This window comes from Oryzias melastigma, linkage group LG24 (assembly GCF_002922805.2).
Source record: "Oryzias melastigma strain HK-1 linkage group LG24, ASM292280v2, whole genome shotgun sequence".
Lineage (NCBI taxonomy): Eukaryota > Metazoa > Chordata > Actinopteri > Beloniformes > Adrianichthyidae > Oryzias > Oryzias melastigma.
The window spans coordinates 22701713-22729349 of record NC_050535.1 but is presented as its reverse complement, the minus strand read 5'-3'; the positions used below and the strand labels follow the sequence as shown (position 1 = coordinate 22729349).

General features: G+C 39.6%; 3 protein-coding genes across 3 annotated transcripts; 2 read left to right on the top strand and 1 right to left on the bottom strand.

Moving 5' to 3' along the window:
- Nucleotides 1-8856: 8856 nt before the first annotated feature.
- LOC118598204 (leukotriene B4 receptor 1-like) lies at nucleotides 8857-9768 on the top strand. Its single transcript, XM_036210674.1, has 2 exons — nucleotides 8857-9656; nucleotides 9753-9768. Exons 1-2 carry the CDS (start codon nucleotides 8857-8859, stop codon nucleotides 9766-9768), a joined length of 816 nt encoding a protein of 271 aa, XP_036066567.1.
- Nucleotides 9769-18084: 8316 nt separating this feature from the next.
- Nucleotides 18085-20541, bottom strand: LOC112137662 (inactive serine protease 35). Its single transcript, XM_024260087.2, has 2 exons — nucleotides 20402-20541; nucleotides 18085-20004 (listed from the first exon to the last, which is right to left on the bottom strand). The coding sequence occupies exon 2, from the start codon at nucleotides 20001-20003 to the stop codon at nucleotides 18693-18695; it is 1311 nt and encodes a 436-aa protein (XP_024115855.1). The 5' UTR covers nucleotide 20004; nucleotides 20402-20541; the 3' UTR covers nucleotides 18085-18692.
- Nucleotides 20542-20556: 15 nt separating this feature from the next.
- LOC112137663 (C-X-C chemokine receptor type 6-like) lies at nucleotides 20557-23022 on the top strand. Its single transcript, XM_024260088.2, has one exon. It carries the CDS (start codon nucleotides 21711-21713, stop codon nucleotides 22806-22808), a length of 1098 nt encoding a protein of 365 aa, XP_024115856.1. The 5' UTR covers nucleotides 20557-21710; the 3' UTR covers nucleotides 22809-23022.
- The last annotated feature ends 4615 nt before the right edge of the window (nucleotides 23023-27637 follow it).

Below are 27637 nucleotides of genomic sequence, written 5' to 3'. Positions count from 1 at the left end.
AGATACTAGTACAGAGCAGTACCGCTTCAAGTCAAATAATGGCCAAAAGTCATCATCCAACCAGCAATGTCCCACAAAACAAACAAACTTTTGAAAAGAAAAATAATTTCTAGAAAAAGAAAAAATGTTTCCTGTCCACCAGATCATATGATATGATATCAGCTGAAGGGCAGTCTGCAGTCATAACCACGACGTTAAGAAGGATTACGTGGCCTTAAACGTGTCAATAGTCTTGGTTTGCTAAACTGTGATGTATCACTGATTCTGAACACTCTACTTCTCTTTTTCTTTCTCCTAAAGTGTGATTAACGACTGATCTTCTTTTATGAAAACAATCAACACAAATGGTCTTTTTTAATGAGTATATTTTGAATAATGTAGATGATTTTTCTTTCTGATGATAATTAATGATTATCATCGGGGAAAGCCCCAAATGCCATGTACTGCTGCAGAGACATATCAACTAAGACAGTCCCACTGCAAACAGAGTCATCAGGTACTCGGGGCGGACTCCATCCAGTCCCAGTGCCACCAAGGAGCCCTTCAGCTACCTCTGTAAGTTCAGCATGGGTGATGGGTCAGTCCTCAACCTGCTTTTCTTCCAGAGGATGTGTGTCAGAAGGGTGTGTCAGCAGGACTATGGAAGTCCCAGGGTCCTTGGGGAGGGTCCCGCCCACCAGGTGGTCAGGCCCAGAGTAGCATATATATACACAACTCATCTCTGTTTGTGATTCACCTGTTCAATTTGTTTTTGCTCTCACACACCCCTCTGCATTTATCCGGACTTGGGACCGGCACAAGAGGGCACTAGTTTGTGTCCCCTTGTGGTTGCATTACACACTCATACACATTCACACACACACGCACACCCCCAAAAACACATTCACACACATTCACACCCATTCACACAAACACATTCACACACACTTGCACATAAATTCACTTGTTTTTTTTTACATGTTTAATATTCATAAATACATCAGCAAACATTCAATTAAATTGATAACAACATTTTTCTGAACAGTGTTCTTGTTCCACGTCCTATTTTTGTTTAGACTGGCTGTCAGGGGTAAGAGGGGGGTGCTGTCACTACAACAATCTTTCAACCCCCCCTTCCCCAAACAACCAACAAGATAAAAATCATTTAAAAAACTGTAGTAAAACAATAAATTAGACTTACAAGAAGGATCGTGGAATATTACAGTAAATCAATTTGAAGAATAGAACAGAAGATACATATTTACAAGATCCAGTAAAAGATTAGAACAGGAGGAAAACCCACACCATTCCTTTCTCATTTTCTCTGTGTCAGAATCCGTTTGCTGGAGGAAGGCCTTTTTCAGTCAGAGTTTGGTCAGAGGTCCACTTAGTCTTTTCTTTTCTTTGACTTTTTAAATAGTTTCAGGAACCTCTGACCAACACTTTTCTTCTGAGGCTTCTCTTTCAGCTCTTCCACCTGCTGCTGGATCTGATCCAGTTGGACCGTGAAAGCGTCCTCCAAATTGCTGATGGTGGACTCTTTATTCTTGATAACTTCATTCAGACGAGCAATTTCTTCAGAGAGGGTGGACTTTTCTTTGACCCTCTGCTGCTTCTGCTCGTCTAGGTCCTTCTGGACTTGGGCCAAAGCAGTTCTTAATTTGGTGGACTCCTCTACCTCCAGGTCGAAGCTCAGCTTGGCCTGATTTGTTTGGATCCTCTCTTCTTTAGTCTTTTCTTCCATCTGGTGGAGTTGCTGTCCCAGGTCAAAATTCTTCTTGCGATAGGCCTTCTTGACCTCATCAAGTTGTTTCTCTTGCTGGTCCAGCTTTTCCTTCCAGATGGTTTCAGAATTGTCTATGATTCTGTCCTTTTCTTTGATGGTCTCTTTGAGGGTGTCCACGCGCTGGTCAATGTTGCCAAGCAAATCCAAGAGAGTCTTTTCAGCTCTTTGAGTTGCAGCAACACTTTCCTGGTGAACTTGTCGTAATTCAGCCATTTCCTGGTTAAGGGAGGAGTTTTTTCTCTGCCATTCACCTCTTTCTTTTTCCAGCTGGTTTTGTGCTTCTGCCATTGCCAGCTGATGGTGATGTAGATAATGGCTCCTCTGCATTTCACATTCTTGGCTCTTTTGTTGCAGTTGCACTCTTAAGGCGACAATTGAAGCGTGTGCAGAGGCAGTTTCTTGCTTCTGCTGGGCTAAGTGTCTCTCTGCTTCATTGGCCCTGGTCGTCTCTTGTTTGAGGGTTGTTTCTAACTCAGATATTTTTCTGGAAATATCCAGTTCTTCCATCTGTTGCTGATTTTTCTGAGCGGCCTTTAGCTGAGCAATTTCTTGGATGAAGTGTTCCTTCTCCTTTTCCATTTCCTCCTTCTTCTCCTGAAATGCTCTTCTTAATTGAAGCATTGCAGCTTGTGCCGAGTCATATTGCTGCACTTTCTCAGCTGCAAGGCTCTCTGCTTTGTTGGCCCTGGTCGTCTCTTCTTTGAGAGTGGCTTCCAGCACAGAAATTTTGCTGCTGAGGTCTAGATGTTGCTGCTGTTGCTGCTGTTGCCACTGCTGCTTTTCCTCTTTGAGGCTCCTCAAAGAGGTTTTAGCTTTTACACAAAGTCCTTTCTCCTGTCTCATGCGTTCCTCAAAGTGATCAACTTTCAGGGCAGCATCTTCCAGCAGCTGATCTTTCTGCTGGAGAAGCTGCTTCAGCCGCTGAAGTTCATTCTTCAGGGCAGCGATCTCTACTTGAGGTGCTTGTGTACGTCTGGATGCTTCCATGATACAATGTGTTCAGGGTCCTAATCACAATTCGACAAAAACAGATGTTCGTAACCGAAGGCAAATCTTGCTATGAAGATCTGGTACGCTGTGATCGCCGAGAGGTGTGCACAGAAGTGATGAATCTGAATTGTTGGGTCCTATTTATAAACTTTTAGCGATGATGTCAAACAACACAGGGACACGTGATTGGCTGATTGGCTGATGATGACTCGACGATGTCATGACATCATAAAGCCATTTGTCTGACTTGAAAGCTGATTGCATCATTTCGATACGTGTCACACTCCCAGTGAGGTCATTGATACATCAAAGACAAATGGCTGAAATGGAGTCAAAACCATATGTTTGGAATACCCTCCCGACAGCAGGGTATATAAGGAACTCGGGAACAAGCTGTGTTTGTATGGTCGGATCGGTAGTCGGCAATGAATACCCAGAGTACGTAACTCTCCCAGTACCGGGGAAACCCGGGAAAACAGAGCCGTCTCTGGAAGAGAGCTAAGTCTAAGTCGATCCTCGGGAGTCACTAGGAGGCCCCTAAGGGCTGTGGAGAGGTCCATTGTAAGCACAGTAAGTGAAGTGGCTCCCTGGAGGTAGGCCCACTGCTGGTCCGACCATCGTTTTGTTTTGTTTTGTTATGTTATTCGATGTTATCTTGCGCTTATTTCTAGCTTGCTATAATCTATTTTTTTGGAGAATAAAATATTGAAAGTTATTTAAGGTCTAAGTTGATTTATTCTGGAATAAAATTCCTCCCTTTTAATATTTGTAATTATTCATAATTAAATTGTTTTTTTTTTTATTCTGAGAGCGTCATTTTATTATTGTAAGGTGACCACTTTTTCATTTTTGTTCAAGCTTAAGTCCAACTATGGAGAAGGAGTAAAATGCCAATTTAGTCAAAAATAATTTTCTTTTAATTTTCAAACTTACTGTTTACAGTTAGACTGATTCATGATTTAAACATTTCAAAGTGATCACCTCACTAAAAGTTGTGATAAAAAGTCATGCTCTCAGCCTTGACAATCCAAAAAGTGTAGAAAATGTCCATTTTGTCAAAATGTAATTAAACTTTTAAGTTTTTTAACTTACTTTTCACTGAGTTAGACTGAAACTTCATGGAAAATTATAAACTAGTCACCTTAGTTGTTACCTAAAAATCACGCTGACAGCCTAGAAAATGCATACGTTTTTAAAAGGGCAATTTGGTCAAAATGTATTCTCTTTTAACTTTTAAAGTTACTTTAATGGACAAAGTCATCATCTTACTATAGATTTGAACAAAAATCATGCTGGAGATTCCTTCTATCGCTGCTAAACATGCAGCTTTCAAGTAAACGTCTTGGTTTTACATCCTGGAAAACACCAACACACGACAAAGAATTTTCAGTTTTTATTGATTTTTTTTTTTACATTTTTTTTTGCAGTGTGATCCATAACCGTTCACTTTGATGGGATTTGCATATTTTTTTCTGTAGTAGAAGGATAGAAACCAGGATAGACGGATGGTTTAGCTGCTAACAAGCTAAGTGTTCACTGAAAGGGCAATATTAGCTTTTCATTTTGACACAACAAAAAATGTAATTAAAAAAATAATAAACTTAAATTATTTAATTATTTAAAAAAACACTATTTTATTACAGAAAGAAAAATGAAATCAAAGATAAATTAAAAAAATCTATCAACACAAAAGACATGCACTCAAATAAACAGAGATGGACGATGGAAAGTAACTTAAAAATGAAAGTCAATTCAGCCTTATTCACTGTTTTGATCATTGTAACTTAATTCTAAAAATAGAGAATCATTTGACCAGTCACAGAGAACAGAACAAATACTTTTTTGCCTTAATGGATTTCAACTAGTATTCATGTTTTATTCACAGCTGCTGGCAGAAAAAAAAAATAAACTTTAAACCTTTTCTCTCAGCTTGATTGGTAACATAAATTCCATTTTATATATGTTGAAACAAATTCTTGAATTTTCTAAATATTTCTTTTTTATGTCAAATTGTAACTTTTTCTTAAAGTTTTACTATTTTGAAGTAATGATACACATTTAATATATTTTTAGTTTAACCAACATTTTGTATAGACTCTGAAATATTTACTGTGTGCCAATCTAATATGATTTCAGTTTGACTGTATCAATAATAATCAATTTTCTCATAGTTTTGTCTTTCATTTCTCACAAGCTGGTAACTCTTCTGGAACTAAAGGTTCTTACATCTGGATCTTATTCCTCCATCTTGGAGACTTCAGGGGTTTATCTGGTCGGGTTTCAGTTATCTAATGATTCCAATGTGAATGCAGCTCAAACATGAAGACTGACTCACACCATTGAAGAACATCAGATATAACCTCAACTCAAAGTGCCTTAAATCACCTCTTTCCTTTAAGGACTTTAACACAACTTCTGAACAAACTGAAACGCACTGCTGTCACATGATTGTTTGAATATCGTCATCAAACGGAGAGCCAACATGGATTAGAGGAATTTCCTCCTCATCAGAACACTGGATGAGACATGAGGGAAGCACACAAAAATATACATGTTACCACAAACATGAACCGATCCATTTATAAAATAGATGAAAAGTTTTAAGACAAAATCTGATATTTTCAAGCAAACCACTTGACTTGACTTGACTTTTTCCAGCAGAAGTCCTGGACATGCACAGTGAAATCCTCGGCTGAAGCAGCCTCACCACGTCACTGTGAGCTTCTCCAACACGCAACAGCAAATACATGAAAGGTTGCCTCACAGAACAGTTTCACAAAGCCAAGTTGAGGAAATTTCTGTTCAACTCTCAGGTAGATCAACACGTCTAATGAGAAACTGATAGCACTTTAGGATCATCGCCACTAGAGGGCAGCATTGTCTTCAATGTCAGTTATGTAAACGTGTAAACCAGGTGAGATTTGGCACAAAGCAGTCCTCCAAGAGTGTGAGGACATCAGTTATGGCAACAGGTGTGGTTAGACAGACATCCTGTGGAGCTTATTTTTCTTTTTAAAACCTTTGCAGCCACAACTCAACCTTGATTATGAGGACTGAATAAAATATGAAGAAAACGAATAATCAGTGGCAGATCATGAAGCACTGCTTTGCATTTCTCTTGTATTACAGTTAAAAAGTGAGAAAGAAGCATTAAGAAATATCTTTAAATGTATACTTGAAGTTAATACTTTTTAATATGTTGATTCATCCATGGATTAGGCCTCCAACTGCACTATTTGATTACCCTTTAAAAGTACTAAAAATTAAAAGCAAACACCCCCCTTATTGCTATTTTGTCAATTATTGCCCCAGTTTTGGGATAAAACTAAAAAAAAGAAACAAACAAATAAGCTCCAAGTTGGATTCGAACCAGTAACCTATTGATTGTTAGCGCGGGAGTTTAACCGTTAGGCCATCTAGAAACCGGAAGTACGTCACACAGCTCCGTCTATACAGTCCATGGATTACGCAACCAACTGCGCTGTTTGAATACCCTTTAAAAGTACAAAAGTCAAAACAAACACCCCCCTTATCGCTATTTTGTCATTTATTGCCCCTGTCTATTTTTTAAAAACATTATTTACCTGAATTGAACAGTTTTGGAATTAAAAAAAAAAAATAAAAAAATAAAAATAAGCCTCGAGTTGGATTCGAACCGGTAACCTTTTGATTGACAGAGCGGGAGTTTAACCACTAGGTCATCTAGAAACCAGAAGTACTTTCTGCCCCTCCCTTTTTCGGTCAAAACATTGTTTTTGAATTGAATTTATCTGGTGATATAGTTCTTTTTTCTCTTTTTAAACCCTGACAACAGAAATCTTTAAACCTTAAACATTGGAGATCCCTGTCAAAACCTCTACCATGCTGAGAGAGATTGACCAAATCTTAGTATGGTGGTTACAGCAGCTACCTGTCGTTGCAAAGGTCGGAGGTTTGAATCCTGGCTAGGGAGAAGGTTTATTATGCTTTAAAAAGGGATTATTATTTAATTGAGAATTAAAATTAAACAAATACATATTATAACATATTAAAGCAGCTCCAGTTTTTCTTTTTTACATGCAGTGATAGTGTGTGGGTGGTCGTGGTGAGGCGCGGGGTGGGTGGAATTCCTGTTTCGCCTAGGATGCCACGCTGCCCAGGGCCGGCGCTGACTTCAACAAAATGCTGTTTTTTTCTCTGTGAATTAGTTCATCAAAGCAGGAGAAATTTGTTTTTTCACGTCAAATTATTCAAAAACGTCGAAAACAGTCAAAAAAAGAGAAGAAACCAGAAAAAAGTGTAAAATGGGGGTCAGCTTCAGCATTTTCAGCACTAGCATCTTCAGTGGGAAAACTTAGCTTAATGCTATATATTTAGTTTACAATCATGTTAAAAAGTTACAGTTTTAAATTTAAAAAAATGTAGTTTTAGAGTGTTTAATAGATATTTATCTTGTTCGGCCCATGACATAAGGTGTGTTTTGGATTTTGGCCCCTTGTGTGATTGAGTTTGCCCCCTACTTTACACAATGAAAGAAGTGAAAACCTTTATGCAGACATACTATCAATAGTAAACAGCGTTCTGCGTTCATTCTCCCATTTGTGAGAAGTGACATGAGTTATTTTCTGTATTCAGCTTGGTCCGGGTATTTTTGCTCCATCATAAAACGATGTAATAAATTAGACGTGCCAACATGCGAACACATTTTTTTTTATCTGTGCAGCAACAAGATAGATGAGGAAACATGTTTTATTTTGCTGGTATTTTTACACGCAACTAACAAAAACAAGAAAAGAGCAAAGGAAATGCCTTTTTTTAAGTCAGAAAAACAGGAAGCTTCACAGTCAGACCTGCTGCTTTCACAAGTGACCGTGATCAGAACAAAACCAACACAGTGAATCTCAATATTTGACAAAACCTCAGTGGATCGCAGTGCTGCTGCAAGAGGACCTGGTAGGTTTATTTATTTATTTATTGTATTTTTATTCACTTGCCTCCAGTAGAAGCCGAAGCTGGCAGGATTTTTTAGCACAGACCTCCACCCTTATCAATATCATCATGAGTCTTTTTATTTTCTGAGTTCCAGATCATTTTTTGACCTGTTAAAGTTTTTATTTAAATGTAATTTATACCCACACAAGTTTTTAAGATTGCAGACTGTTTAGTAAAACCTGTATTGTTGTAAATATTTAATGTACAGACATACTGTGGGTGAAAAATCATGGGAAACACCTAAACCGAGAGGAAAAGAGCCTTCTACCTTTAAGGAATTTGGATTCATAACCTCCTTTTTTATAATAATAAATATGAATTATTTCTATTTTTTTGGCACAAACAAAAGCAAAAATATAAAAAGAAACTATCATCTTTAAAAATGTGATTTTTTTTTTGACAGAAGCTCAAATAACTTATTTTCAAAATAAAAGACTCTCTGTGCAGGATCATCTCAGTGCTAGCTTGTTGCTTAAATACTCGCTAAACTCCAAACTATCCCAACATTTCTCAGTAAATCAAATTAGTAAAAAATGTTAGCCTGTTTCTAAAATAGAAGCTTAACTTTAAATTAGCATAAAAAGCCTCAGTAGATCACAAATTATACAAAAAACATTAGCATTTGCTAAAATATTAGCTAAACTCCAAATCAGCATAAAAAACCTCAGTAGATGCCAAATTAGCCAAAAAAAGCTAGCAGTTAGTAACCAATTTTGTGCAACGCAGAATAATATGTGCTTTAACTCATAAAAGATCAAACTTTTTACCAAAGTCTTGCTTTGCTTATAAAATTCTGGAGGTAGCGTTGCACAAACAGGACAATAGTTAATCATCTATGTGCACCTCAGCCATCAATTTATAAATTAAACTCATCTAAATTTAATAAATAAATTAATAATTAATAAAAAAAAAATATTTTCTTTAATTTATTTTTTGTTCCTTTCCCTCTTTGTCCTCAGCAGTCTTACACTGCTGGGTTCTGTTATTTTAGTTTGGATTTGGTAGTCTTGATATTCTGGAATTAAAAGAGCTTTCTGTCCATTGCATTGAAACATTTTAGGGTAACAACTCTGTGACTTCCGTATTACTTGGTGACACTTTGGTCCATCATTTGTTCAGAGCTGGTCATCATGGAGCACCTCAACATGACTGCAGTAACTCCAAACATCTCCTCCTCTCCTGGACTTCTCCCTTCTCCCTCCGTGGACTCCCGGGGGGTTCTGCCTGCAGCGGTTCTGTCCGTCTGCTTTCTGCTGGGAGTCCCTGGAAACATCGCTGTCATCGTCCTGAAGCCGAATTTTCAGCAGCTGTCCAGCGTGACCAGGCGCCTGATGTTGAATCTAGCCATGTCAGACCTGCTCTGTCTGCTGACTCTCCCGCTGTGGATTTACAGTTTTCTCTACAACTGGATCTTCGGTCCGGTGGCCTGTAAGATCCTGACATATATCATGTATTGTAATGTTTATAGAAGTTTGCTGACTGTAACTTTGTTGAGCCTCCAGCGCTACATGCTCATGGTGCACCAGCAGCTTTACAACCAGACTAAAATGAGGTTGCTGCTGATTTTGCTTTGGCCCGTTGTGATGGTTCTCTCCATTCCTGCTTTGGTGGTTCGTCAGCTGATCCCGGATGAGCAGAGGGTCCACTGCAGATATCAGTATTCCTCCAAAGCCCAGAAAATAGCTGTGCTGCTGACGGAGACCATGCTGGGATTTGTTTCACTTTTTGTTGTAGCATTGTCATACATTCAGCTCTACAGGAAGGTGAATCGAGCAGCGTTTTTTAACAACCCTCAGACATCCAGACTGGTGACCAGCATCGTCGTGGTGTTTGTCCTCCTGTGGATCCCACACCACACAGTAAACATACTGAGTGTGGCAGCTACTGCTTTACATCACGACAGGCTTGAGGAACATTTTGCAGAGTTGCGGTACGTTGTTGGATCAGTGACATTCATAAACAGCTGTCTGAATCCCCTCCTGTATGCATTCACTTCTCACATTTGTAAATGTTGATTTTAAAACAGTGACATCGCTAAATAGAAATTTTCCTCATCAGGGTGATAATCAGAATGTTTAGTAATCATTCACACTGATTCTCCTGCTCTTTCCGCATGTTTTTCGGCAGTAATCTTGGTATCAAAATATTCAGCTCGTTCAGGACATTACTGTTTGCATTTTTGGTATTCACAAAATTTATACATTTTGAAACATTGAGCAAAATATGCCCCATAGGAAATGAAAGTCTTCAAATATCAAAAATTTAAGATGTACTCATGGCCATATTTTCATCTTCTATAGTAATTTTCAAAAAAAGTTTACCAAATATTTTAGCAACATACTAACGCTTTTGGCTAGTTTGTTATCTACTGGGTTTTTAGGCTTATGTAGAGCTTAGCTTCTAACACGCTAAATTTTAGTTTACTAAGAAATTTTAGGCAGTGTTGGAGTTTAGGTAGTATTTAAGCAACATGCTAGCCTTTTTTCTGCTAATTTGTTACCTACTGAGGTTTTTTTAATGCTAATTTGGAGTTTACTTAATATTCTAGCAACAAGCTAAAGCTTTTGACTAATTTGTTATCTACTAGGGCACTATTAGCTAATTTAGAGTTTAGCTTCTATTTTAGCAACACGCTAAAGTTTTTGACTAATTTAGTTTACTGAGAACTTTTAGGTAGTTTTGGAGTTTAGCTAGTATTTAAGCAACGTGCTAGCTTTTTTTTCCTAATTTGTTAGCTACTAAGGTTTTTTATGCTAATTTGGAGAACCTAATATTTTAGCAACAAGCAAACACTCTTGGCTAATTTGTTATCTACTGGGTTTCTAGGCTAATTTTTATTTTAGCAACAGGCTAATATTTTTGACTAATTTAGTTTACTGAAGAATTTTGGGCTATTTTGGAGTTTAGCCAATATTTAAGAACCATGTTAGCTTTTTTCTAAATTTATTATCTACTGGGGTTATTCTATGCAAATTTGGAGTTTACCAAATATTTTAGCAACATGCTAACACTTTTGACTAATTTTCTATCTACTAGTTTATTATTTGCTAATTTAGAGCTTAGCCTCTATTTTAGCAACAGGCTAACGTTTTTGGCTAATTTAGTTTACGGAGAAATTTTGGGATAGTTTGGAATTTAGCTAGTATTTAAGCAACAAGCTGGATTTTTTGGCTAATTTGGCATCTACTGAGGTTTTCTGGGCTAATTTGGTTTTTAGCTAGTATTTTAGCAACATGCTAATGTTTTTGCTTAATTTGTTATTCACTGGGTTTTTGGGGCTTTTTTGGGTTATTTTAGAGTTTCGCTAGTATTTAAGCAACGATCTAGCTTTTGGCTAATTTGGCATCTTTTTTGGCATGTTTAATTAGGCTAATTTTTAAGCAATTTTACTACAATGTTTTCTGAAATTTAGGTCAACTTCAGCGCTCTTTCAGAGTTCTTCAATGAAATTTCCAGTCTTTTAGCAAACTTATTATTTTGCAAATAGCTTTTGCAACTTTTCTAGTTAATGTTGTAACTGAGGCTATAAAAAAAGTAATTTAACCAAAACTCAAGTAGTTGGTTCCATGGGTTTTTGGTTTCTATAAATAGCTGTATTTGCAAACATCATTTGCATTTAGCCTACATCAAAAGTAAAAAAGGTACACATGTAGAAGAAGTTAAGATAACTTCTTTTATGTTTATAGAATTTTTATATTTGACAAACAGATATGATGCAAGTATAAATGAAATGATATTTTTAGAATAAAGTTTGAAAGAGGAAGCTCCACAGTTAGATCTTACTCACATGAACAGTCACTGAAAGTGTAAAGTCTTATTTTAATGTGATTTCTGGTCAGATAGTGTTAATAACTTGCATTGTAATTAAAGAAAATGCTTAATTTGACATTTTCTTGTCAGTATTTCTTTTCAACAAAAATCAAACGTTTCCACTGCATGTCTGCTCTGTTTGTGTGTTTGCTTTTAATTCTTTGTTAAATTAATCCATTAGTGGATGTACGATCACTTATGTAACAAGAAAATAGTTTTTTTAGTTTATATTTTTGCTCTATTTTACTTGTTTATTAAAGCTACTTCACAGAAGGATTCTATTGAAGTTTTTAATGATAAAAGATGGTTATTGAAATATAAATAGGGGACAACAAAATTCTGTTTATTTAGTGTATTAATGTTTGAAATGTGTTATAAAAGTATCGGATCGGGATTTGGCATCTGCAAATACACAAAATCGAATGACTCGGAATCGGATCGGGCCCAATAAACCTGATCGGAACATCCCTAACACAAACCCATTTACGGGATAAGTCATAAAAAGCATGGCGACGGATGTGAGCAACAGTTTGACTCACAGGCCATGGAGCAGCGAGCTATGTGGGAGTGGTTATGGATAAAGCTAGCATAGGAAATGGTGATTTTTTTTCAGATCCAACAATTCCACATGACCTGCTGAACTTTTAATTATGTGTGTGATGCTGGTGGACCTCTAGTGGGGCCTACTGTGCAGTGACCACAGCACTGCAAAGCAATCACATGACTCTTAATTTGAAAAAAGTGTTTCCATTGCAGTTTTGTAAAATATGTCTGAACACCACAAAAACCACTTCCTCCAAGCACAAAAACGCTGTCCGTCTCAGGGAAGCTCATCTGCATGACCGTCGTGCTCATGAGGGTCTCCACCCGACTCCAATTCGTCTTAAAAACTGACTCGAGTAGGCAGATGCTCACATTTGATGGAACCAGGTTCACTGGAGAGCTGTTCTGTTCACGGATAAATCCCGGTTTAACACTGTTTTGACAAACTTACATGATGGTGTCTGCAAAGTCTGCAAATGTGTGTTGCAGTCAAGTGCAAAATGGAGATTGTGGTAAATAAAAAAATAGCTCAACCAACCCATGTGGTAATGAAATGTTTAATTAAAGGTTCCTCATCGAGTGGGGAAATCTCTGAGCTTATACAACCAAATTTCCACAGGACTTTATGGTGATGTACTGGTACAACCCCTCTAAACTTTAACAAAGATTTATTGTAAGATTTTTTTTCTTCATTTCCATTAGGAGAACCAACGATGGTAAGGAGCTCTGACACTCCACAAAACACTTCAGACCCCTAATCGCTCTATTTTTCTTTCTTTCCTTTAAACAAATGTGTGAAAAGTTTCTATGGTGTGTGTTATAGGAGCTGCACAGAGCAGCACAATCATCAAGTGTTCAAGACTCATCCTGCAGAGAAGGAAACATGAAGAACAAACCCCAGAAATAAAGAGAAGCATGATGACCAGCAGAGGGTGAAAAGACTTGCCCTAAAACCAACACGGAAAACGTGAGAAAAAGACCTAAGAAGAACCACAATAGGAAGAAAACCTGCAGAGATTTTTTGTATTAATTTTGAAACATTCTCATAATGCAAAGAATACTTAAAATGCTTCAACGATGAAACAACAACCGATATAAAATCGGTTTTAATGTTTTGCACTTTTTATTTGACAGAGACATTGAACATTAAAAAGTGTTTCTACCAATGCACCAGAGTTAGCTCAAGAGCTATTTTTCATCTTCTGCTGATGGGTCAAATAAATTAAATTAACAAGGAAAGCGCCACTTAAACATGAAAACATCAAGATGAACTAGAATAGTTAAATTACCTGCAATAATGCCAGTGAGAATGCTTTTTGTTGATTGTAGCAACTGAAGATGGCAGAGATGACAACTGAAAAGTACAGATAAAAGTGCTGAAGCTGATAGCTGAAAACGCTGAATCTGAAAAAATATTAGCTAAATGCCAAATTAGCCAAAAACTGAAAAAAAGTCTAATTTTGACAAACAGCTAGCATAAAATGGTGAATGGGGTATACTTATATAGCGCTTTTCACCTTCCTTTGAAGGCCTAAAGTGCTTCACAGTCACAGACCCATTCACACATACATTCACACACATTCACACACTGATGTCGGCTCCGCTGCCAAACACTGGCACCAACCTCCCATCAGAGGCAATTTGGCATTCAGTGTATTGCCCAAGGACACTTCGACACATGGGCGGGCAAGGTGGGAATCAATCTCGCAATCCTCCGATCTGGAGTTGACCGCCCTACCGCTGCACCACAGCCACTAAAATAATAGCTAAAATACTTGCTAAACTCAAAATTAGCGAGAAAAAAATGGAAAAAAGTCTAATTTTGCCAAACAGCTAGAACAATACTAAAATAGTAGTTCAACTCAGAATTTCCCCAAAAAATGCTGGAAAAAAGTTTCAATTTGACATACAGCTCCCATAATGCTAAAATAATAGCTAAACTCAAAATCAGCCAAAAAAAAAAGGTAAAAAGGAAAAAAGTATCATTTTGACAGCTAGCATATTGCTAAAATAATAACTAAACTCAAAATTAGCCCCAAAAAACTGAAAAAAGTCTAATTTTGACAGATAGCATAATACTAAAATACTAGCTAAACTCAAAATTAGCCAAAAAAACTGAAAAAGTAGTTTTGACAAACAGCTAGCATATTGCAAAAATACTAGCTAAACTCAAAATCAGCCCAAAAAAAAGGAAAAAAGTCTAATTTTGACAAACAGCTAGCATAATACTAAAATACTAGCTAAACTTAAAATTTTCCCCCACAAAAACAAAAGGAAAAAAGTCTAATATTGACAGACAAACAGCAAAATCCAAAAATATTTCAGCTAGACTCCTAATTTGCCTAAGGAACTTCAAAAAATTGTAATTTTGCCAAAACAGCTAGCATAATGCTAAGAAAATTAGATAAACTCCAAATTAGCAAAAAATAAGTCAATACATACATTTAAAAAAACCTGGAGAAAAGTCTAACTAAGCCAAAAACACCTAAAATGTTGCTAAAATAAAAGTTAATTCCAAATTACTCTAAAAAAACAGTAATTACTGAACATTTTAAAGTTTGAATGGTGTCTCTAGCTGAAACTCACAAGTTTCAAAGTGCCCAGAGTTTCTCTATGGGGCATGTTTTGCTCAATATTTAAAAAACTGTAAAGTTTATGAATGCCAAATGTACAAGTAGTACCAGGATTGCTGAAATCGCTGTAAAGTGTGATTGAGTTTTTATAGGCTGAAAAACGTACAGAAAGGAGCAGGAGAATCACTATAGTGTGAATAATTACCAAACATTTACACAATTATATCATTTTAAACATTGTATTCTTGTTATAGTTAAAACTAACAAACAGCGAAGAACCCAACAGGACTCTAAAATATCACAGCTACATGTTTATCCTCTGGGGAACCTGGCCCTCAGCTGTGTCCCTGGGTGTTGGTTTTGTGCTCTTTTTTTTCTTTTATAAGGTTAAATCTTGAAGAACAAAGTTTTAGGATGTAACTTAGATCATTTTACTTGCTGATGTGTGTTCTGGCTTGCATAAGTGCATAACCAGACATTGAAAGGAGCAATTCAGTTTCTAGTTACAGTTTAAACATACATATTTACCATGAAATACAGTATGTTGATGTATAGAAATTTCCACAAGATTTGCATTTCCTCCCACTGAATTTCAGTGTAGAGAAGCTTAGCAAGGCTCAGCTTTTCCAGTGGCATCATTTAACAGCTCATCCTCAAGTGCCAGTTATTGGAACTTTCCAGCCAGACTACAGGATGGAGACGTCCACCTCAACTGCCTTCCCCTCCAACACTTCCTCTTCAGGACATCTTCCAGCTCCTCCTTCCATGAACCCCAGGGATTTAACCTGCGCTGTGATTTTAAGTTTGGGATTTCTGCTTGGATTTTTTGGAAACATTGCAGTGATCATTTTCAGGCCAAAAATCCAACGTCTGTCCCCTGTGACTCAGAGTTTGATGTTGAATATGGCTGTCTCGGACCTTCTCTGTGTGCTGACTGTCCCGTTTGGGATCTATGACGTGCTCTTCAACTGGACCATCGGGCTTTTGGCCTGTAAACTTCTCACATTTGTGCTGTTCCTCTGCCTTTACGGCAGTCTGATGTCAGTGACTTTGCTAAGTGTCCAGCGCTATCTGGTTGTTGTGAAACAGCGGAATACCTTAAATCACTTTGGAACAAAGCGTCTCCTGGTTCTGCTGTGGATAACCTCATTCATGGCCTCCATCCCTGTTTGTTTGGCTCAAAAGGTGATAGAGGATCATCAAAAGACGTATTGCACTCTCCAATTCTCTACTGGATCTCTGGTCATGGTTGTGCTGATAGAGGAAATCACACTGGGATTTGTGACATTTTCGATTGTAGCTTTTTCATACATTTGTCTTTATAAGAAGACAAAACTAGCAGCATTTTTCAACAATCGTCACACGACCAGACTGGTTTCCAGCATCACTGTGAGCTACTTTGTCTTGAACTTCCCATATATCATCACTGATATATTGAGTGTGGTTGCGATTTCTCTCCACATGGAGGACCTCTTGGAGTTTTGCAGGAACTCCCGGTACCCTGTTGGAACAATTTCCGTTTTGAAATGCGTCCTGAATCCTCTCCTGTATGCATTCACGTCCTGTGACTTTTGGAAGTGTACAGAAAAACTGAACTGCTGGTGTTTACTAAAGACAAAGTAATAACGCCATGACTGATCTTGTCTAGTGACGTTAGTGGTTACGGTCCGGTGCAAGTCCTTTTGCCCACAAAATTGTGTGTCTTTAATTATCTTAATCGCTACCTTGGAGTCATGAGTTCTGGGTCATGACCCAATGAACGAGATCCCGAATACAAGCGGCCAAAAAGAGCTTCCTCTGTAGGGTGGCTGAGTGATCCGGTGAACAGCACTCAAGTTCGGAGTAGAGCCGCTTCTCCACATTGAGAGGAGCCAGTTGAGGTGGCTCGGGCATCTGGTCCAGATGCCTTCTGGACGCCTCCCTGAGGAGGTAGTTCGTGCATGTCCCACTGGGCGGAGGCCCAGGGGAAGACCCAAGACACGCTGGAGAGACTACGTCTCTAAGCTGGCCTTGAAACGCTTCGGGGTCCCCCCAGAGGAGCTGGAGGAAGTGGCCGGGGAGAGGTAAGTCTGGCATCTTTGCTTAGACTACTGCCTCCTCCACCTGGTCCCGGATGAGCGGAACAAGATGGATGGACGGATGGTTACCTTGGAGACAGTTGTACATAACTTGACTCTTCATTTTCATCTGTACTTTACAAAGTAGCTACTGTCAGGAGCCAGTACTCTGTCCCGCCTTCTGGCCATTGGCGGGAGCCATTTTCAGACTTCTCACTACATTTCCCAACTGCCCCAGCGCTCAGTTCTTGGATGCTGCTCAGCTGCTAATCAACTACATGACACTTCAGTAGTGCACAAAACCTCACCCAGTGCGTAGTATTGTTTGTACCACTCTGCCTGCATTACTGAGCGTTTCTGTCTGGACCTGATCTTTGTCCGCCATACTCTCACCTGGACTCTGACAACTCTAGTCTCGTCTTTGATACTCGTGATTGACCTCTGCCGGTCTGATCCTGACTTAGCTTTGTGAACTTTTAGCTGTTCTTAGCTCCTGACTGAAGTAAGAAACCTGGTGCATGTGGTACCAGCTGTCTGCCCGTTTGTGACGGCAAAAAAAAAAATTAAACTTTTGTAAACAAACTTTAAATCTTCCTAATTTCACTCAAACAATGCATCTCTTTGAACTTCTATGCATGTGACTGACTAAGTGCTGCCTTCAGAACCAGGGGAAAGGTAAACATCTGTTTTGACTGATGGAGCAGTCGGCATAGTCTAAAGCTAGATTCAAACTGCCCTCTGCAACATGAATTCAAGTGACCCTTTTCAATGAAAAACATGTATAATAACATGTACATTTATGGTTTTAGCTTCTGAGTTCAAAACTATTGCATTCATACATAGTTACCCACATTTTAGGATTATTTTCAGGTTCTACGTACAAAACATGCGGTCATAGAACACACCTTCAAAGTTAAACTAGTTAAACTTTGACTAATCTGGGACTCAGATCTGATAGTGGCGAATAGATCTGGTCATTTTAATTCACGGGGGTATATTCGCTCGTTCATAGAAAGCTGCGGAAGATGTTGTAACTGAGGCTTTTCAAACAAACAATGTCATTTAACCTAAACTCAACCAGTTGGTTGAACTTGTTTTTAGTTTTCAGAAATATTCAAATTTGAAAATTTGCATTTAGCCTTGAACAAAAGTGAATGAGATACAAAGGTAGAAGTAAGATAAGCTAACTCATTTTATTTTCGTGGAATTGTTAGACCTGACACACAGATATAAGCCAAGTTTGAAACAGGAAGCTCCACAGTTATATCTTACTCACATGAGCAGTCACGGAAAAATGAAAGTCTTATTTAAATATAATTTTTAGTCAGTGTGTTGATAAATTGTGTTGTATAAGTAGTGAATACTTACTTTGACATTTTTATTTTTATTTATTTTAGTTTGACATTACCAACTGTGACATAACTTTCTGTTAGCCACTTTGACTGATGTCAAAATTAGACTTTTTTTTTAAATTCCTTAGGCAAATTTGAAGTTTAACTACTATTTTAGGATTATGCTGACTGTCTGTCAATATTTGACTGTTTATTTTGAATTTGGAAGTTTTTTCTTGGTTATATTAATCAAAAACAATAAATTAAAACAGGCTAAGGCATTCAGGTATAGCTACTATTCTGTTTTTATGAACATTCTTTTTACTTTATGATCATTCTATTCTTTATGGTCTCATTAATTCCTTACAAATACCTTTATGGTGATCTATAAGCACAGCTACCCTAAACTTAACTAAAGTTGTTGCAAGTTTTTTTTTTTTAATTCCATTAGGGGTCAAAACCTTGTTTAATGGAGTGACTTTATTTTGAAGGGAAAAAATAGATTTCAAAGCATGCAAGACATAAAAATTTGTTACAATAAAAACATGTTTCATCACATCTAACATAAACCAACAATTATACTGTCATTATTGTACTTTAAGGGAAAAGAAAATAAAAAATATTCATTATTTTCTTCTTTCGACTCCTTGGTTTAAAAGTTTTGACAAAAACTTGAATCTCCATGAATCCAGAGGCAGATCTGAGCATATTTGAGAGGTGTAATCCTCACCGCCACGTTGTAATCCCTTTTCTTACCCTCCTCCACCTGCACCCACCGATGGCCTGAGAACACCCCGATCACCCTCCTCTGCCACTTCGCTTTCCCTCCATTTCCCCCCTCTTCCTGCCTCAGGCGGATGTAAATCCCGGCCCCTGTGGCTCCACGCTGAGCGTCACAGTGCTGATACATCAAATCCTCCGACTCTTTCGTCACCGAGCAGAAACGATAAACCACGTTCTTCTCTCCGAGTCCGTCCAGGAGGCTTTTGTCGACGTCATGGCTTGAGAAGTGGATCCGTCCCAGCGGGGCAGCAGAGGGCGCCACTCCGAGCTCCATGTGCTTCTGCGCGACTGGACGTTTCAGCTCCAGGAGGGCGTAATCGTAGTCAGAGAAGACGGAGATCGGGGAGCTGTTGGTGTGAATCCAACCCTGAGGGAGTTGGATTTGTTTGACAGAAGTCCAGCGGAAGACAGGCTGCATTCGGGATCTGGATCCGACACTGCGCGGCACGCGGTTGACGCCATTTTGTTTTCCTCTTTCTCGTTTTAGAAAACCCTTCCCATCCCGTTTCCCTCCTCTCCTCTTTCTGCCTTCATATCTTCTCTTAACCTTTCCTCTTCTCCTTCTTTTCCCCCTTTTTTTCTTGAGCTTCAACACCCCAACTTTAAGCTTCCTGGCGCCGTCTACATAATCCACGCCATCATGGATGCAATGTGCTGCCGTCAACACGTGTTTGGGGGAAACCAGGACTCCAGAGCAACCTGCAGAGAGTCGAACAGCCGTGGAGAAAGGGTAGCTGGTGACGAACTGAGAATCCGAGATGACAAACCGTCCGTCTTCCCCGTAAACTTGACGTTTTTTGCGAGCGTGAACGGCTGAGGGAGTCATTCGCCGTGCAAGAGTCTCATTGATCCACTGCAGAATGACGTCAGTGTGTGTGCAAGCGCCACTTTCATGCAGAGTCTCATATCCCAGAATCCTCTCCTGCGTGGTTTGGTCTAACGATGGTAAAGTGCTCTGACACTCGATTCCACAGAACATCTCAGGATCCAAACTGCGTTCGTGTTCCTCCTTCCCCTTGAACAAAGGCGTGGTTAAGGATTCAGTGTGTGTCACACGCAGCTCTGGCAGGCTCCGGCTGCTCCACACGCCTGCCCGGCTGCGCATGTTTGTCATCAAATCTGCAGAAACCGTCACAGCAGCTGCACAGAGCAGCACAATCTTCAGGCGCTCGAGGCCCATCCTATGGAGGGAAACAAGAAGTGACATCTTTGGAGATGCAGGGAAGCATGTCGACCAGCAGAGGGCAGAAAAGCTCTCCTTATAACCAAATCCAGAAATGAAAATGCAAGAAAAAAAAATATCCATAATGCTATTTTAAAAACTGAAAACAAAATCGATTAACATTTAGCTGATTTAGTTTTACACATTTTTTAATAATAATAATGGTTTTAAAGTTGTCACCAAATTGTGACAAATTATATAAACAAGAAAAACACTAAAATTTTATAATAAAAAACATTAAGAATAATAAATTTGATTTCAAATGACAAATGCTGAAGAACTTAAAGATAATTACGAGTAATTATTGTTAAAATATATGTTTTCCCTGCTGATACATAAAATAAGTTAATTGTTACCTCCACTGAGACTTCCAAGGTTTTAGTAAATGTGGATCTCCATCATAGAGAAATGATAAATGTCATGGTTTCCCAAGAAAGAAAAAACAGAAAGAATGAGGTTGAACCAAATTGTCCCGAGTGGTTGCGTGGACGTTCTTGGACTCCAGAATCACATCTGCATCTTTACACTGACAAAAAAAAGTCTCTCTATGAGTTTGAACCAGCCCAGAAGAAAGAGCGTCTGCTCACATGACGAGGAGGTGTGCTCTCTGAAAGATACTCCTGTTAAAGCTCTTTTAGTTTTTGGTTATTTTACTTCTAAAGAATTAATAACTAGTGTCTTACATAAACTGAGCTATACATGAAATTCACTTGTTACTATTGATCTATTTCTGTGGTCAAATCAGCCGTCACTAGATTTTTTGTGTGAGTTTCATACAATATTTACAGTGGAAGGACTGAGAACGCTGGAAAATCTCAGAACTTCTTGATGTGACCATGGAAATGTGAATGGCGGCTCATTTGACCGCAGTTGGAAAAGATTGTAAATTGCTTTGGAGACACAGAACTATCATAATCAGGGAGGGAGGAGCTCAGCTCCAAAAGCCACGCCCCCTCAGAGGAGATTTTGGAAACAGATGCTTCAGTTTAACATAAAAAATTGCTTTTAAGGCATTTAGTTTTGGGATTTTGTTTAAGAACCTCATAAATAAAATACTACTGGAAACATTTTTTTTTAATTTAAAAAAAAAGTCACTAAACTTGTGATGGAGACTGCGTCATTCGAGATTTTGATCGATAAAACTAACAACATCCAGGAAAAAACAGGCAGAATGTGAAGCCGTTTTATGACATTCTTCCACTTCTTCCACTTTATAGGTAGAATTGGGCCATTTTGCTGGTTTTGTTCTAATTGTACTGATCTGACACTCTTGTAATGTTTGCTTGTTGTTTGTTTGTTATATTTTTGTTTACTTGTTGCTGTTGTTGTTAGGTTTTTGAAAAATCAATAAAAAACTTTGATGACAAAGAAAAGTCAAAGGGTGACAAAAATATACAGACTATAAAGAGAGATAGAGGTATTAGTGATAGGGTACAAATAAAAAAGAGGGTCAATAGTTAAAGGATGATTAAAAATCACAAAAAGGAGTATAAGATAAGTGACCTTTATCAATACTGTCAGTTGTTCATGTTTTTTAAAAGGGGTGTGTAAAAAGAAAAAAACACATCGTCATACATTCCTGCAAATATGTTCACAGGCATTTATGTTCTAGTTACTATTAATAAATATTACAAACATGCTTAGCTTAAAATATACTGTGTATGAATGTTTGTAAGATTTGCATTTCCTTCTTCTGATGTGAAGCTTTGTCTCCATAAAAACAACCGTCAGAATTTCCAGTTACGTCTGCAGCATAATATAACCTCACATCCTCATGACAACCTGCCAGACTACAGGATGGAGACCTCCAGTGTGTTCACCTCCAACACTTCTTCTTCTCCAGGACATCTTCATCCTTCGTCCTGGGACTTCCAGGTTTTGACCCAGGTTGCGGTTTTAAGTTTGGGCTTTCTGCTCGGATTCCCTGGAAACATCGCTGTGATCATTCTGAAGCCGAATATCCACAATCTGTCGCCTGTAAGTCAGAGTCTAATGCTGAATCTGGCCGTGTCGGACCTGCTCTTTCTGCTGACCATCCCGTTCTGGATCTATGATGTGCTCTTCAGTTGGACCTTTGGACTTGTGCCCTGCAAACTTCTAACATTTTCAATATACTTCAGCGTTTTTGTCAGTGGAACGTCCGTGACTTTGCTAAGTGTCCAGCGCTATCTGGTTGTTGTGAAACAACGGAATACCTTAAATCGTTTAGGACCAAAGCGTCTCCTGGTTCTGTTGTGGATAACATCATTCATTGCTGCCACTCCTGTTTGTGTGATTCGACCTCTGACCTTAGATAACCAAAGGACTTATTGCACTTTCCAGCTCTCTACTGAAGCTCCGGCGACAGGCGTGCTCATAGTAGAGGCCTCCATGGGATTCACAGCATTGTTTATTGTAGCTTTTTCCTACATTAGCCTCTATAAGAAGGTGAATCAAGCAGGATTATTTAACCATCCTCAAACAAACAGACTGGTTTCCAGCATCAGCGTCTCTTTCTTTGTCTTGAACTTTCCTTATTTTCTCATTAATGTACTGAGCGTGTTCGCAGTTTCTCTCCGTATTCAGAGCCTCTTGGAGTTTTGCAGGAACTCACGGAACATTTTTGCAACAATTACCATTTTCAACTGCTGCTTGAATCCTTTCCTGTATACATTTACTTCTTGCAACTTTTGGAAGTGTACAGAAAAACGGAACTGTTGTGGCAGAAATTCTGATGTTTCCCAAAGTCAAAGTAACATTAGCATCAACATTACTGAGAAGTAATGAGAAGTGTGTCTTTGTTCATGTTTAATTGTTGCCTTGGAAACAACTGTATATAACTTAAATCTGCATTTTTATAAGTACTCTAGCTGTAATAAAAACAGAAAACCCTGATTTTGATGGTGTATTTGCTCATTTTGACAAATAAGCTCTAAATATTTCAAATCTCACACCAACACAGTGTGTTTCTTTAAACTTCTTTTTTGTTTATTTTTATTTTAGTGCTTTATTATGAGCTCCTGTTTCTCTTAGAAATAGGATTAGAATAGAGATGAACTATATATATACCATTACCACCGATAATGCTGATGTGAATGCTTAAGCTGAATGTAGCAGCTGAAAATACTGAAACTGACAGCTGAACCTGTTTGCCAGAATATTAGCTTAATGCCAAGTTAGCCTAAAAATAAAGAAATGCCTAGTTTTGCGAAAACAGCTAGCATAATGCTAAAATATTAGTTAAACTCCAAATTAGCCTCAAATAAACTGGAAACATCTCTAATTTTACCAAAACACCAAGCATTATGCTAAAATATTAGCTAAACTCTGAGTTGGCCCAAAAAAAAAACTGGAAACCTTTTTTAAAATAGCTAAAACATCTAGCATAATTGCCAGTGGGCACCGAACCCTCCAGCACCCTGGAGAGGCTGTAGAGCTGGTCCACTGTTCCACGACCAGGACAGAAACCGCACTTTTGTTCTTGGATCTGAGGTTCGACTATCGGACGGACTCTCCTCTCCAGTACCCTGGCATAGACTTTCCCAGGAAGGCTGAGGAGTGTGATTCTCCGGTAGCTGGAACACACCCTCCGGTCCCCCTTCTTGAAAAGGGAACCACCACCCCAGTCTGCCAGTCCAGTGGTACGGTTCCTGTCTGCCATGCAATGCTGCAGAGACGTGTCAGCCAAGACAGTCCTACAACATCCAGAGACTTGAGGTACTCAGGGCGAACCTCATCCACCCCCGGAGCCTTGTCACCGAGGAGCTCTTTGACTACCTCAGTGACCTCAGCTTGGGTGATGGACAGTTCCACCCCAGTGTCCTCAGCCTCTGCTTCCTCAACGGAAGGCGTGTCAGCAGGGTTGAGGAGATCCTCAAAGTATTCCTTCCACCGCCCGACAATGTCCCCAGTTGAGGTCAGCTGATCCCCACCTGCACTGAAAACGGTGCCTGCAGAAAACTGCTTTCCCCTCCTGAGGCGCCGGATGGTTTGCCAGAATCTCTTTGAGGCCAACCGATGGTCCTTCTCAATGACCTCCCCAAACTCCTCCAAGGACCAAGTTTTTGCCTCCAACACAGCCCAGGCCGCAGCTCGCTTAAACTGCCGGTACCTGTCAGCTGCCTCTGGAGTCCCACAAGCCAGGCCTGATAGAACTCCTTCTTCAGCTTGACGGCATCCCTTACTTGCGGTGTCCACCACCGGGTTCGGGGGTTGCCGCCACGACAGCCACCAGAGACCCTGCGACCGCAGCTCCGGAAAGCAGCAGAGACAATAGAGGTGGAGAACATGGTCCACTCGGACTCAATGTCACCAACCTCCCTCGGTACCTGCTTGAAGTTTTCCCGGATGTGGGAGTTAAAGACCTCCCTGACGGAGGGCTCAGGCAGGCGTTCCCAGCAGACCCTCACAGTCCGTTTAGGTCTGCTGAGTCTTTCCGGCCTCCTCCCCGGCCAGAGAATCCACCTCACCACCAGGTAGTGATCAGTGGACAGCTCTGCCCCTCTCTTTACCCGAGTGTCCAGAACACACGGCCGGAGATCGCCTGAAACGACTACAAAGTCGATCATTGATCTCCTACCTAGGGTGTCCTGATGCCAGGTGTACTGATGGACACCTTTGTGTTCGAACATGGTGTTTGTTATGGACAAACTATGACGTGCACAGAAGTCCAACAACAAAACACCGCTCGGGTTCAGTTCAGGGAGGCCATTCCTACTAATCATGCCCCTCCAGGTGCCACTGTCATTACCCACGTGGGCATTGAAGTCCCCCAGGAGGATGACGGAGTCCCCCGTTGGGGCACTTTCTAGTACCCTTCAAGAGACACCAGGAAGGCCGGGTACTCCGAACTGCTGAAACCACAGTCAGAGACCTGTCCCCCACCCGAAGGCGAAGGGACACGACCCTCTCGTCCACCGGTACGAACTCCAACACTTGGCGGCTGAGCTGGGGGCTCACGAGTAAGCCCACCCCACCCCGCCGCCTCTCACCATGGGCAACTCCAGAGTGGTAGAGAGTCCAGCCTCTCTCGAGGGACTGAGTTTCAGAGCCTAGGATGTGTGTGGAGGTGAGCCCAACTATATCTAGCTGGTATCTCTCAACCTTTCGCACCAGCTCAGGCTCCTTCCCTCCCAGAGAGGTGACGTTCCATGTCCCAAAAGCCAAATTCCATGCACGGGGTTTGGGCTGCCGAGGTACTCGCCTTCGACTGCCACCCAAACCACAATGCACCGGCCCCTTCAGAGCTCCTCTGCAGGTGGTGGGCCCACTGGGGATAAAACAGTTAGCATAATACTAACATATTAGCTAGACTCCAAATTAACCTAAAAAAACTGGAAGTATTTTTAAATTACCCAAAATAGCTAGCATAATGCTAAAATACTAGCTAAACTCCAAATTAGCATTAAAAAACTGGAAACATTTCTAACTGTGCCAGAACAACTAGAATAATGCTAAAATGTTTGAAAATATTAGCTAAACTCTAAACTAACCTAAAAAAACTGGAAGTATTTTTAAATTACCCAAAATAGCTAACATAATGCTAAAATACTAGCTAAACTCCAAATTAGCATTAAATAACTGGAAACATTTCTAAGTTTGCTAGACCTACTAGAATAATGCTATAATTTTTTGAAAATATTTGCTAAACTATAAATTAACCTTAAAAAACTGGAAGAAAAGTCTATATTTTAGCATTTTTTCAAAATTAGCCAAAACAGCAAGCAGTTGGTAAAATGAAAGCTAGACTGTGTCTCAAGCTGAAAGTATGTGGAAGTTCACAAATTTCAAAGTGCACAAAGTTTTTTAAAGATTATGCTCAATATTTCAAAAATTATAAAGTTTATGAATACCAACAACACAAACATGTCTAGAATAATAATGTCCTGAGTGAGCTGAATGTTTTGATACCAACATTACTGAAATTGCTGAAAGTGTGATTAAGTTTTTACGTGCAGAAAAACGTACGGAAAGGAGCAGCAGAATCCTTATACTGTAGTGTGAATGCCGTTCAATCCTCTTCTCACGATTATTGGATTTTTTAAACTTTTTTTTCCTTTCATCTCTTTTTTTTCTTCCTACAATACAATTATCAATAACACAAACAACCCGATCCTTTCTCCTGACAAGAAACTGGCTGCAGCTGTTCTCTGAGGATCCAGATGCAGAGCGAGAGCTGAGGCTGGGAAAAGCAAGGAGTGGAGGAGGAGAACGTTTTTCTTGGCGTAGCACTCCTTCGTGTGTCAGGCAGCTTTTTAAAACATTCATTTCAACATTATTAAAGCTTCCTGAGACTCTTCTGTCTGTTTAGTTAACTTAAGAACTTTGTTGACCTGGTTAGTCACGGTAATAACTACTTTTTAAACATTGTTTTTGGCACAGATGTCAAGCTAAATGATAAAAAATAAGTTTAATATTTGCTAAAAAACGTTGGATTCAGAGAAATATTGGGCTGGTTTATGAGTCACGTAGCTTATATTTGGAAAAAGCCAGGTAACACTTAGACAGTATTAGTGCAAAACCGATACAACAGAATGAAGAAACAGTATTCATAAATTGCTTTACTTCATCTGGATGAACGGTTCCGTGAAGATAATAAATGCTCACAATAGACTATTTGTTTTTGGCTCAAAACTTGATGTTGACCACACAAGTGAAACATTCCCATCTTTTTGCAACAATGAAAAACTCCTGATAAACAAAGCTGGAGTCTGTGCGGTGGCTGATTCGTGTTATCACTCCAGCAGGAGGAAGAGGAGGATTTTGTTTTCCCCTCATTCCTAATCCAAACAGATGTGTTTCTGTGGAGGATGGTTATTGTGGGAGGTGATATACACGCTTGTTTTGGGGTTTTTCAGGGTGTGTGTTTGGCTCTCGTTCAGTTTGAACGTCTGGTCCTAAGCTGCGTGTATTTACTGACCGTGATAGTAAGAGAATCATATAGGTTTTAATCTTAGTTTTGTGTATTTGAGGTATAAATCCGAGACTGCTTCATGCATAAAGGAGAAACTTAAAAATGTTTGTCAAAGAATTAAACAGAGCTTTTTATAATATAAAAAAATGACTAAATATTATTTTTTTTTTAACTTGTCCTGTCCAACAGCAGGTAAGGTGCAGAGGGGAGTTTAGAGAAAAAAAATGACAGAGGGTAGTAACATCATAAAACAACCAGGTATAAACAGCAATCTGGAATGGGCGGGGCCTGTCTACACACACACTCAGTTGTCTTCACATTTAAACTAATCAAAATGTACACAATACAATTGCGGTTCACACACAAACTTATGCATATAAACCCACACATGTAAATGCTCAGGTGAGTGTTTATGTTCTGCTGAGGTGGATAATCATTGAATGTACAGAGGGGGAGAGCGCCCGGCCGTCCCCACACCAAGACCCCACGCCGAGGCAGCAGCAGCAGCCAGGACCCCCCCTAACCCCCGGGGCCGCGGAGGGAATTCGCCCACCGGGCAATTCCTCCAAACACCCAGACCAGGACACACGGGACCGCCACAGAGGCCCCCCACACCAGGGAGTGGGAAGGCACAGGAGCACAGAGAGTGCAGGCCCCAGCCCAGCCAGAAGAGCGCCCCCCCCACCACGCCAGGAGGGCC